At 34.3% G+C, this 13,322-nt stretch overlaps 1 protein-coding gene across 1 annotated transcript in view; it reads right to left on the reverse strand.

Annotated features, from left to right (window-relative positions):
• Nucleotides 1-3,874: 3,874 nt before the first annotated feature.
• Nucleotides 3,875-13,322, reverse strand: part of LOC150105832 (sorbitol dehydrogenase-like) — an 84,644-nt gene continuing 75,196 nt past the window's right edge. The window contains exons 8-9 of the mRNA XM_090394371.1: nucleotides 12,770-12,891; nucleotides 3,875-4,102 (exon numbers count right to left, since the gene is read on the reverse strand). Coding sequence (XP_090250497.1) covers nucleotides 3,943-4,102; nucleotides 12,770-12,891 — 282 coding nt within the window. The 3' untranslated portion in view covers nucleotides 3,875-3,942. The remainder of the gene's footprint in view (nucleotides 4,103-12,769; nucleotides 12,892-13,322) is intronic.

Here is a 13,322-nt window from a genome sequence, read left to right on the forward strand (position 1 = left end):
AAAATTATTTGTTTTTCAATATAATCTCCCTTAAGACTAATAAATTTATTTCAGCGATGCTCCAGTGCCATTATCCGTCCCTGTAGTGGTTCACAGTAAAATCTGCAAAATACCCCTCTACAGCTGCAATCGCCTCTTGATTCAAAGAAAAAGTGAGGAAGAGTTTTAGTTTTGGGAGGAGATAGAAGTCAGAGGGAGCCAAATCTAGGGAATAGGGTGGACGTTCCAACAATTCATAGTGCATATCCCTTGATTTTCCTATTGCCAAAACACCTTTGTGGGCAGGTGCATTGTCCTGATGAAAGATAATTTTATTTCTTTTCTCACAAATTGTTTCGTCTAGTCTGATTAAAAGATCGGAATAATATTCCCCGGTTATTGTTTTACCCTTTTCAAGATAATTAATAAACAAAATGCTTTTAGCATCCCCAAAACACTGATGGAACAGACTTTGTTTTCTTTGGCGCTGAACCACCAGCTTCTATCCACTGTTTTGACTGCTGTTTGGATTCTGGTGTGTAATGGTGAATCCAAGTCTCATCTATAGTAATAAATTGATATACAAATAGTTTTATTCTTGTTAAAATGCTCCAAGCACTATTCAGAGATTTTCATGTGAGTGCGTTTTTGATCTGCTGTGAGCAAGCACGGCACCCATCTTGTGTAAAGCTTTTTCATTTGCAATTCTTCATGCAATATATATCCTACAAGTTCTTTTGAAATGCCTATAGTCTCAGCAGTTTAACGCACTTTGAGTCATCAGTCATCCAATACCATATCGTGCACTTGATCAATGATTTCTGGTGTTGTTACACTTTTTAGACGTACTTCACGTGGATTATCTTCAAGGCTGGTTACGGCCACGTTTAAATTCGGCAGCTTATTTCTTAATTATTGAAAACGAAGGAGAAGAGTGCCCATAACTTTTATAAACTTTGAATGAATTTCTTTTGCCGTTAAGCCTTCTTTTACAAAAAATTTTATAACCGCACGATACTCAATTTTATTACTATTATTATGGGCAACTCCAGGGAGTCATTAGACTCATCGAGCGAGGCCCCAAATCATGTTCATCACAACTATTCGACATTCATACAGTATCTAGCATATCTCGCCTTAAACTCATTCACTGTCACAGCATCCACCACAGACTCAGGGAGCGCATTCCACTCATCCACTACTCTAAAAGTAAAGAACCCAGCTCTAACACCTTTACTAACCACACTTTTGCCCAGTTTCCATGGATGTTCCCTAGTCCTCCCACAACCAGCCCTGTTCTCAAAAATATCCTCTGAATTAATTTTATAGAAACCCTTCAGTAATTTGAATGTCTCAATCATATCTCCCCTCCTTCGCCTATCAACCAATTTTTGCAACCCACAAATCCTCAACCTGTTCTCATAAGGTTCATTCCACAGACCTGCTATCATCTTGGTCACTCGCCTCTGGATCTTCTCCACCTCCTCCCGATCAAGAAGAAACGTAGGTGACCAAATCTGAGCACAGTAGTCGAGATGGGGTCTTATCAAGCCTCGATACAGAGGAACAACCTGCTTGTCTCTGCATGTCAATGTATTCTTCAACAACCAAGTGATTTGATGAGCTGATTTGGCCACTTTTGCAATGTGTCTCCTAAATTTCAATTCCTTATCCACCAACACTCCTAAATCTCGTGCCTCATCAATTTCCTGGAGCACGGTTCCACCAATGCAGTAAACTGCCGCCAATCTTTTCACCCCAAAATGCATAACCTTACATTTTGCCACATTAAATTGACATCCATTCTCCTTAGCCCAGACCTCCAATCTATCCAAATCATCCTGCAAAATTTTGACGTCATCTGCATTCACTATTGCCCTACCCAACTTTGCATCATCCGCAAACAAATGAACTGTTCCTCTCAGATCCTTTCCTATATCATTTATGAACAAATTAAACAGCAGTGGTCCAAGAACAGATCCTTATGGCACACCACTAGTCACAGGCCGTCTTGTGGACTCTACTCCTGAGTAAACCACTCTCTGATATCTCTCCTTCAACCACCCTCCTATCCATCTCACCAACCTTATGTCCATCCCCATATGCTGCAATTTACTGATTAGAATTCCATGTGGTATCCTGTCAAAAGGCCTTAGCAAGGTCCAGTAGAATCACTGTAAACCCATCACCCTTATCCAGTTCAGCTGTCACTGTGTTATAATACGTGAGCAAGTTACTGAGGCATGACCTACCCTTCACAAAACCATGCTGTCCCCGATACAGTATCCCATTTTCTTCTATCCAATCTTGTATTTTCCTCTTGACTATTTTCTCTAAGACCTCGATAATGATTCCTGTTATGCTGATTGGCCGGTAATTTTCAACAGCAGCCTTGGAACCACCTTTGTGCAGCGGAACTAATTTCCCCTCTTTCCACCCCCTTGGGACTGACCCAGTCCTGAGGCTTAAATTAAACAGAATGGTCCAGGGCACTGACAATTCTTTAGCCACTTCACGTACAACACGAGCTGGTATACCATCCAATCCCACAGATGTATTGACTTTGAGGTTCTGTAATAGACTAGTTACCTCTACTTCATTCATCACAATTCCAGTATAAGCTGTTGGTTCTTCCATTCCTGTAAAGTCACCACCTGGATGATATACTCTTGCAATGTGTTCATTATTTCTGCACATTTTTAACTCCACTATGGATTCAATGAAAAGGCCATTCTGTGACTTTTATATGTGTTCATATATATAAAAGTGTGTGTATATACACACACATACACACTTTTGGAGAGAACTTCAAAAAAAAAAAAAATTGCATAAAATGTGTTATTTCTGTTCACTAAAATGTATATCGTGCTGTCTATAACAAATGAACATTTGACATCCAAATTTATAATCTGCCAGTGGCATACTCTATAGCTCTTTCAACTGTAAGATACTTCAGACATTAGTACTTAATAAATAAAACCTAATTCTAGCAGGAACAGAAGTCATCATCAGATGAATTCATTTATGATTTGCCAATGAACAGAAGAAAATATTATTTAAATTTATCCAAACAATCCAAATTTGTTGGATCCTCTTCAACAATGAAACATTAGCTCCAGGAACAAACATTTCTGTTTCAAAAAGAAGAGAGAAAACATAAACCCCTCATTGATCAACTCCAAGGAAAAGATTTTTTTCATATTAAAGTGGGTCTCACAAAAAATGTATTGGCATTCTTCTGTAAGATTTCCAAAAATTTCTGAAGCTGTAACTTAAGGAAAATATGCTGTTGGCTTATCTTTAATTTAAAGAAACTATATTTGTTACACTTCAAGTAAAATTCAAGAAGAGTTATTACTAAAACAGAGCTAAAAACCTTGGAACTGTTCAGAGATATTGATGAAGATTTTTTGGGCAGCAATGAAGCTGAAAATTATAAGAAGTGTTATAAGTTATTAAATCATAAGATGCAGTAAGAGTCTGTAAAATGGGAGAAGGATGTCACTACAGATTTACTTCTCACCTGAACTTCTTTCCTAAAAATCTTGATGTAGTGAGCACAAACATGGTAATCATGATCTCAACATCATGGTAAATAATTGTTATTTTTTATGTCCTTGCTTACTACTATACATACAATAAAATATGCAAATATTTGAATCTTGGGTTTTTTTTTTTTATTTATTTTGCAAAATACAAGTTTTGTGAGTCAGACTTCTATTTTGCATACTTCAAACAAGGAATCCTCACATGCTATATAAAAAAAAAAAAATTCATCTTATATTCTGTGTTCTTAAAGTTGAACATCCTAATTACAAAAGTCATGTCAAAATAGCTTAAGGACTGTGGGTTTACCTGTATTTAGTTGCAATTACAGATCTCATTTACAACTGCATTATAAAATTATATTGCTTTATTGACCATTATATGATAATACACTGCTTGTATTCAAACACTCCTTACTTAATGTTTTTGGCACTGGATAATTACTTTGATGGCACCTCCTGCTCCAGATTTTGATACTTTAAAAGCTTCTATACTATCTTCTAGTTTGAATCGATGAGTAATTAATGGTTTTAGGTTGACAGAACCATTAGCAACCAGTCCTAGAGCTGCAGGATAGCTAAATGAAAAGTTATTTGATTTTTATTTTTGACTGTAATTTATTTGGTAATACAAGTAATATTAACAGTATAAGTAACTTTGAGATAGAATGTTAATGGAATACATGAGATTTAAAACCCAGAAGTAGAACTAGAAGTATTCTTAATAACCACATTTTAACATTTGGAATTCTTGTACTTTTGAAGAGATAAGAGGATTCCACACTAAACAAAAAATTATTTCTATGAAATTAAAAGCAATAAATAAAGATGTTGTAATACATCTATTAAATTTAATACTTTTATTTATTACACCAGGAAATGTCTTTAAACTTGAAATTACTACTTAAAGCTACTCATCAAAGTACCTTGTGGAAATGTTTGCTTTCATAGTACTGGATTGCTTTAAAAAAAATTACAGGTTCAGTTCTAATTACTGACTTTCCTAAGCTAGTTCCGAAGTTCGTCTATCTTTAGCACACATTTAGCAGGATCCCTCCTCCCAGAAACTCAGGTTTTTAACCCCACATTTAAGAAAACTAACCACAGAACTCTTATTTCATACAATAATATAATCACTGGTGGCGTTTTGAATCGGGAGATGGAGGTAGTTGTCTACTACCATATCTCCCCTGGTGCTTATCAAATTAATGACAGCTAAGGACTGGCTACTTATCTCCCAAAAGTTAGCTAAGGCTAAAGGTAGTCCACCTTGCAATGGGAATAAAAGGTGTTAAAAGAAAATGAAGGGCTACTTATGTTTTCTTCCAAATGCATTTGTGATTTGTCAGATTTTGCATTTGGTGTTTCATATTTGTAATGCCTTAAAAAAAATAGAATATGCTTTAAACATCAAATTCCTGTTATACTATCACCCTTTCCATTAAATTCTGTTTCAGTGACTAATCACCTTAGATTAATTCTGCTCACATATTTTGAACTTAACATTACTAACAATGTTAAGTTTGTTTCTAATATCTTCACTTTTAATATGATTTGGCCATTGATGTCATCTATTTTGTTTCCCTTTCCTCAGGACTCGTGTCTGTCATTCCTAATATTTGATCAGTCATCATCCAGTGCTGGATGAAGCCTTTCCTAGATGACTCCAAGACTGTCTTGTCAATGGCTTTTCTTCCTGCAAAAGTCTGATTTCATCAATCCATTGCAATTTTGGTCAATATTGTGAGTGTTTTTCCTCCTGCAGAATTCAATCCAGTACTTCTTTTGTCCATCATTTGGTTTGTCTTTGAGGAATATGCTCAGCCTATTGCCACTTAAATGATTTGCAAAGACTGATTTGATTTCTTATCCAAGCACATTTCATGTTAAATTGTGTTGTTCTTAGTGTTTTTTTGCATTTAATGTCTATGTTTCACAGTCATGTTAATATAGGGAGAATGCAATGGGTAAGAACTTTCCTGAAAAGGAAAGTTCTTACCCATTGCATTCTCCCTAAATGTCAATATTCAAAAGCCAAATAGCGATATTTGGCTTTTGAATATAGACTGTAATTTTTAAATACTCTCCACCCAAGCATTGTTCATCTTTTGACTTCTTCCATGATAGTTTGATCCATTGTCCTAAAAGTACAAGTAACAATTCACTTGTTCGATTTCGTTATTGATTTTTATTCCTTCTATTTATACATAAGAAGAGGAAAGCAATTTCAAGTTTGTGGGGGAGGGTTCTAGTGGTATATTATATAACTGACTGTGAAATATATTGTTCTTCATCTGCAATGATATAAAGTTATTTGAAACAAGCACATTTCCATTACTTATTCAGTATTTCATCCTTGTGATATATTTCCTTCAATAAACTTTAAACACGGCCTTGGACTGATGGTTTGGCTAATTTCTCTATCATCAAATATCTTGTGTACCATCAGCGGTACACAAGATATGATAGTATTACATGAAAAAGTTACATCATCACTGACTTCCTATCAACAATTCTCCAAATTAGTCTGTCAAGAATCCAATGTTATGAGATCTTATATTTCTGTTCTCTAAGGCATATTTTACTTTATCAATCCACTAGATATTGGTCTTCCTCTGGATCTTTTTCCTATCATCCAGGAAAACAATACTTGTTTTGGTAACCTCTCCTCTCCTGTGTAAGTGGCCAAAACCATCCTAACATTCTCATTTTTAATGTGCTATTGCCATTGATGCCACCTGTTCGCACCTCAGATCTCTTAACTCATATTGTGATCTCAAATCTTTGATCAAGTGTTTTATTTCTAACTCAGCTCTCAGAGCCATAGGTTAAAATTGGTGTGAACACTATCTTATATACAGCTAATTTAGCATGTTGAATAATTCCTCTCTTATTCCATATAAATTTATTCAGTTGACTTCCTACTATATCAACTTTGATAATTTTGCTGTAAGTTGTCATATTTAATTGCTATCTTCACTGAAAATTGTGCCTTAAAGCTGAAATGTTTTACATGTTCTGTGGGTTCCCCATTCAGGATGCAGTTAATGTTTTCAAGGTTTCTGACTATTTTCATTGTCTTTGGCTTGTTATTGCTGACCTTCATACCAAATCTATTACAACAGTTATTCAATTTAGTCAGGGAGTCTTGCAGACGTGTGGAATTTAGAAGTATAACATCATCTGCATAAAGTAAAGATCTCCAATTTTGATATCAGTTTTAATACCACTTTCCTTCATAATTAACCCATATAGATGATGAATAACAGTGGAGATAATGAACACTCTTTTCTTATGTCTGATTTAACATCAAATCATCTTCTAGTCCAACTGTGCGACTCAAATATAGACTATGCATTGCCCAACATAATGTCCCATTTACAACATATATATGGTGCAGTTATAACTAGCATTTTGAAACTATTATCTTAGCACCTTGTCACACTTGCCTTTTCTAGATCTACAAAATTTAAATACAGATCTTTGTTATATTCCCATGATTTCTCAATTATTTGTCTTAATGTGAATCTGATCCTAACAACCTTTAATGGGTCTGAATCCAAACTTATTCTCCAAGCTTCCCTACCACAATTTTTCTTAGCTGTTAAGTATACTTGCATAAATCTTACCAGGAGCACTTACTGTGGTAGTCTGATTAAAAAGGAAAAAAAAAAAGTGTTTGCTTTAATTAAAAAAAAAAAATTATTGATCATTATATTACCCATGGAAAATATTCAATAATTATTGAATAAATTATCAAGTTATTAACTTGTCAACTGCCAATGACCTAATATATAAACCTGCCACTGGTGTATGTAGGTTGTTAGTATTTTCTCTTCAAACATACATAACTGTCGATACATTTTTTCACTTTCTCAATGTAATTACAAACTTTTTAGTAAAGTTTTCATAGCTTGTGTGATTTTATATTTATATGCCTGTGCAGGTGGGAAGTGGCCACCTCTTAGAAGCAAGTGACAACAGTGTTGTACTGACATCCCCTATACAACTGCTACCATAAACCAGTTGTCAATTTACTACCACTATCAAAATGGTCTTAGTATTATCTCTTCAATAACATATAATTCCCAATATTTTTTCACTGCAGCTAAAAACTAGTAAAGAAACAAGAATCAAATTATCACGAAGTTAGCGTATGGGTAAATACTTTATACTGGGTGTCCCAAAAGTTGAAATACATAGGAAAAATTAACAAACTCATTTTATATTTTGTAAATAAAGGTACATTTAGCTACAATTTCCCAATGTATGGCAACTTTTAAAACATCCTGTGTATATATATATATATATATATGTGTGTAATTAATTTTTTTAACTTGGGGATACTGTATATTAGGGTTACCAAGTAATTTTATTAGCTTGGTTATTTAACTCCTAATCCCAAGTAAGCAGACAGTTAAGTTTGCACCTGAAACATAGTTCAAGTCTAAAGATGGTACAACAGCAGGGCAATCCATTGTAAAGGTGGGTAAAGATCTGATCACTATTCTTAGTATTTCCCATAATGTAAAGCACATCTCACTAGAAGATGCATACTGCAATACATTATGGGTGGGGTCACTACCCAGACCGGTTTCAACCTTTTTTTTTTTTTAGTAATACAGAGCCTTATCAACTTTACCTATACAAGTTGTTTTATTTTTACATATATACAAAGTGTTTTTATTTTTAATAAGAATCTCTGGAGGAGATATAGATGTAATTAATTTTTTAACTTGGGAATACTGTTTAGTAGGGTTACCAAGTAATTTTATAAGCTTGGTTATTTAACTCCTAATCCCAAGTAAGCAAACAGTTAAGTTTGCACCTGAAACATAGTTCAAGTCTAAAGATGGTACAACAGCAGGGCAACCCATTGTAAAGGTGGGTAAACCTCTGATCACTATTCTTAGTATTTCCCATAATGTAAAGCACATCTCACTAGAAGATGTATACTGCAATACATTATGGGTGGGGTTGAAACTGGTCTGGGTAGTGACCCCACCCATAATGTATTGCATATATCCCAAAAACACATTCCACCCTTCTTACGTAAGGAATCATGCAGAACGTAGTTAGGTCAGTTAAAGTAAAATCAAGTTGTAGAGATTGCTAGCTGAGGTTTGGAAATAAGATCAGATTTCAGTGCATTTGTGTGATGTGCACTCAAATCATTGTTTGTCGAAGTTTTGGATGGTGGTAAAATATATGTGGAAGTATTTTTAACATGGAATATTTTTGCAATTTTTATTATATTTTTGATATTTTTTTTTTACTTCTTGAATTCTGGGTAGTTTCTTGTTTAATTTTAGAATTGCTATTATTTAATGGTTGGTTAGAAACTTAAAGAGCAGAGACATGCATTAAGAGTAAAAGGCTCCTAGACGACTCCCACACAGGCAGTGGTGCCCAGTCTCCAGTCCAAGCATGACTTAGACCAGGGTTTCCCAAATGGTGTTCTGCAGAGGGTGAATAAGTGTTCCATGAGAAGTTCTCCTGGAATTTGTCATTTTAGTTTACTAAGCATTTTTCATGAATAAATATTTTATAGTGGAAATATTCTGTGGAGAATAACATTCGTGAATATGTCGAAAAGCTCGGACCCAAAACACCTAATAACATCTGTGTAGCAAATGTTAGTGACCAAGCCGTGTATTTTTAAACATGGAAGTATTCATGAATCATTGTTAATTTTCACACATCGAAACCTTTCAACATTTGGGAAAAGGAATACTGCTGTTTATGACCAGTCATAAAAATTGCCTGCAAGCCGATTATAACAATGGGTGCCGTATTCTCTGTTCTCAAAACTGAAGGAAATGACAACTGTGTAGCAAATGTCAGTGACCAATCAGCAAGTAAGTATAAAGAAAATTTTTCCACTGAAATCGAAGAAGATAGTCTGTATCCGTTTCTCAAATCTAGTAATACTGAATACTTTATTCGCAAGTTTGTATTATAGGGTGAAAGTGCTAGCTTCGTAACCGTACTGCCGTGATTTTTTTAAAGTAATAGGCCTACAGATTTAAATTTTAATATGAATAAGAGACAAGGGGCTTTGTTTAATTTTGGTGTTAAGAAATCTCTTATTGAAGGTGTTTGTGACACAACAGATTGCGATTCATCCACCTACAGAGCGATCTCCGGATGTACAAAAGGAGGGGAAAACTACCACATAGGAGAAAAAGTCTGCATTCGCTCATAAGTACTTATAATAATGTTATAAATTTTTGGTGATCCTAAATAATAATTAATTAATCATTAATACATTACATAACTTTGACATCATCAGAAGAAGAAGACATTGAGGAGTTCTATATAGATTTGCAAAAAGCAGCACAGCAGACATCAAGTCAAGATCTCCTAATTGTAGTGGGGACTTAAACGCAAAAGTAGGCAAAGACTGGGATACCTGGCCAAGAGTAATCGGAAAGTTTGGGTATGGAGAAAGCAATGAACGTGGCAAAAGACTGCTAAACTTCTGCTCAAATAATAGACTAACAATAACCAACGCTCTCTTTAAACAACCAAAACCCCAAAGAAAATGGACATGGATATCACCAGACAGACAAACCAAGAATATGATAGACTATATTATTGTAAACCAAAGATGGAAATCAAGTATCCTAAATTGCAGATTGTGGATCAGACCATAAGCTAGTATTAGCAAATCTAAGAATAAAGTTAAAATCTGAAAGCACTTTTAGAGTCAAAAGGAGACTGAATGTAAATAAACTACAAGAACAATATTCTAAGAAAATATCAACTCGAACTAGATAAAAACCTGAAGGAACTACCAAAACAGAATATAAGCATTGAAGAACATTGGAAAATATCAAATTAAAGGAAATAATATTAAAATCAGCAGAAAATGCAATAAGTTACACAGAAAGTAAAAAGGATTGGATCTTGAATGAAGTAAAAAGGTTAAGCGATCAAAGGAAAAGCATGAAACTATAACAGAAATGAATATAATAGATTAACCAGAGAAATTAAAAAACTAGTTAAGAGACAAGAATAACTGGTTAGAAGAAAAATGCAAAATGGCAGAGAAGCTATCAAAAGAAAATAACCTTCATGGATTATATAAACAAATAGACCAAATTAGTAAGACACAGACAACAAAAATGATAATGATCAAACAAAAAGAATGGCCAGATGGGAAGAATACTTTAGAGATTTATATAATAAAAACAGCTCCCAGGATATTACTATTCCAGCCACTGAAATGGAAGAGGAAACAAATATCTTTACTAAAGAAATAATAGCATACAGCATAGAAAAACTCAAAACTAGGAAAGCACCTGGCATTGATCAAATACATGCAGAATTCTTAAAAGCAGGAAAGGAACAACTTTTGGAACCATTAAAAACATTATTTGAAAGGATCTACAAAAATGAAGCAGTGCCTACTGATTGGACCAAATCAGTTATAACTCCTATCTACAAAAAAAGGAGATAAAACAGAATGTGATAATTATAGAGACATTAGCCTTCTCAGTATTCCAAGTAAGGTTTTTATGAAAGTACTCCAAAAACAAATTAAGTCATATATAGAACTAGCACTAGGAGAAGAACAAGCAGGTTTCAGACCAGGATGAAGCACAATTGATCAACTATTCACCTTAAGACATCTAATAGAAAAGACACTAGAGTACAACCAAAGTTGCTACATAAATTTCATAGATTTTCGTCAGGCATTTGCTTCAATCCATAGAAGAGAACTATGGAAGAATTTGGAATTCCCAACAAAACAATAAGAATAATAAAGAATCTGTACGAGAAATCTGAAAGTGCAGTACGAATGGAGGACACAGAGCAAAGTAAGACAGGGATGCAATCTGTCACCAGACCTGTTCAATCTTACACTGGAAGAAGCAACCAGTAAGGCCTTAAACAATGAAGTCTGGAATCAAAATATATGGCAAAAATGTAACAAATTTAAAATTTGCAGATGACATTGCATTACTTGCACACACAGAAGAAAATCTATATGGCAAAAATGTAACAAATTTAAAATTTGCAGATGACATTGCATTACTTGCACACACAAAAGAAAATCTACAGTGAATTTCTGACAAAATAAGGGAGGAGTGTATAAAATTTGGATTAAACATAAATATAGACAAAACAAAAATTATGCAAATAGGAAAAAGAAGCACCCATCTGAAAATTAAAATTGATGGTAAGAATCTAGAGCAGGTAGAAAACTTCACCTACCTTGAAGGAGTTATTGAGTACAATGGTGAAATTACAAAAGATATACAGACAAATCAGTCAAGCATCCCAAACTTTTGGACGACTTAATAAAATATGGAAGTCAAGAGACATCAAACAAGTAACAAAAGTAAGAATCTATGAAACAATGGTCCTCCCAATACTCCTCTATGGACGTGAATGCTGGAATCTCAAAAAGGCTGAAGCGAAAAAATTATCTACTGAAATGGGTTGGCTAAGACGATTACTTGGAGTATCTCTGCTGGATAGACTAAGAAACAAAGACATAAGGAAAGGACTAAAACAAGAAATAACAATAATAGACAAAATCCAAGAAAGAAGACTGCGATGGTTTGGCCATGGGAACAGAAAGACTACCATCTAAAGCCCTGAATACAATGATGGAAAGTAAAAGATCCAAAGGACGGCCCAGAATTAGATGGATAGACAAAATAAAAGAGGACCTGAATCGCAACAAGTGACACCAAACTGGATAGAATTGTTTGGACTCTCCCGGGACAGACAGAAGTGGAAAGAGTTCATTCGGCCTCATCATCATCATCCACATAGATGATGGAAGAGAGAAGAAGAAGAATCCATTACAAAATAACCAAGGTGTTCTGTGAAAATTTCAAGATTTGTGAAGTATTCTGTCGTAGGAAAAACCTGGGAAACACTGACTCAGACAATGTACCTGCATACTGCTATGCAGGTCCATGGTCAAGGTCTAACTCCCTCCAGACATGATCTGCTACTTGGAAGATTATTTGTCAACTGATCAGAAAATTTTCTGTAGTGGTTGAGCATGATTATCAAGGCTGTCACCTGCACTGCATGTGTGTGTGTGGGGGGGACAAGCTAAAGCCTTACTCTACTCTGGAGAACAAGATAATAGTGACTCGACAGAAGACTTTCCCCTTTGATATAAATAAATCTTCAGTGTAATGATAAATAATTTTTATTTTTAAATGAAAAAAGGTATATAACATATGCATGTGTTTTATGAAAGTATATAAGATTTTCCATACCAGTTAGCATATCGAAAAACACCTCTTATGTCAACTTCTCTTATAGCACCATTTAGTATCGGAAGTTTTAATTCTGGCAGCCCTAAACCAACAAGAATCAAACATCCACCTGATTTAGTAGCCTGAAATAATAAACAAAATATATTTCAGCAAATAATACTGATTTCTTTAAATTTTAGAAAGTTGCTATCTTGTCTAACAAAGGCACAAATAGAGAACTGGATTTATTCATCCAAAAGCTAGTTATTTTGTATATCTGAATATACATATTATGTTTGAACTTTTTATGAAGGAAGAAACTTCAAAACCAGGCCTGAATCTGGATTAATGTCAACATTTGGCATTTTCCAAGCAAAATGGTATATTACGTATTTTCAAGACTGCTTACCATAATTTTTCATTTTTATATTGAGTATAACTGATGCTTTATTAAAATAAACCCCAAATTGGAAAGAATAAAATGGCTAAACAGCAAAAAATTAAGAAGTTTTGATTTAAAATCTATTGAAAACAAAAAAGATTATGAAGAAAAACTTAACAAGTAGACTTAATA

This window comes from Typopeltis vanoorti, chromosome 6, assembly GCF_054136105.1.
Source record: "Typopeltis vanoorti isolate ZY-2024b chromosome 6, IOZ_Tvanoo_1.0, whole genome shotgun sequence".
NCBI classification, from domain to species: domain Eukaryota; kingdom Metazoa; phylum Arthropoda; class Arachnida; order Uropygi; family Thelyphonidae; genus Typopeltis; species Typopeltis vanoorti.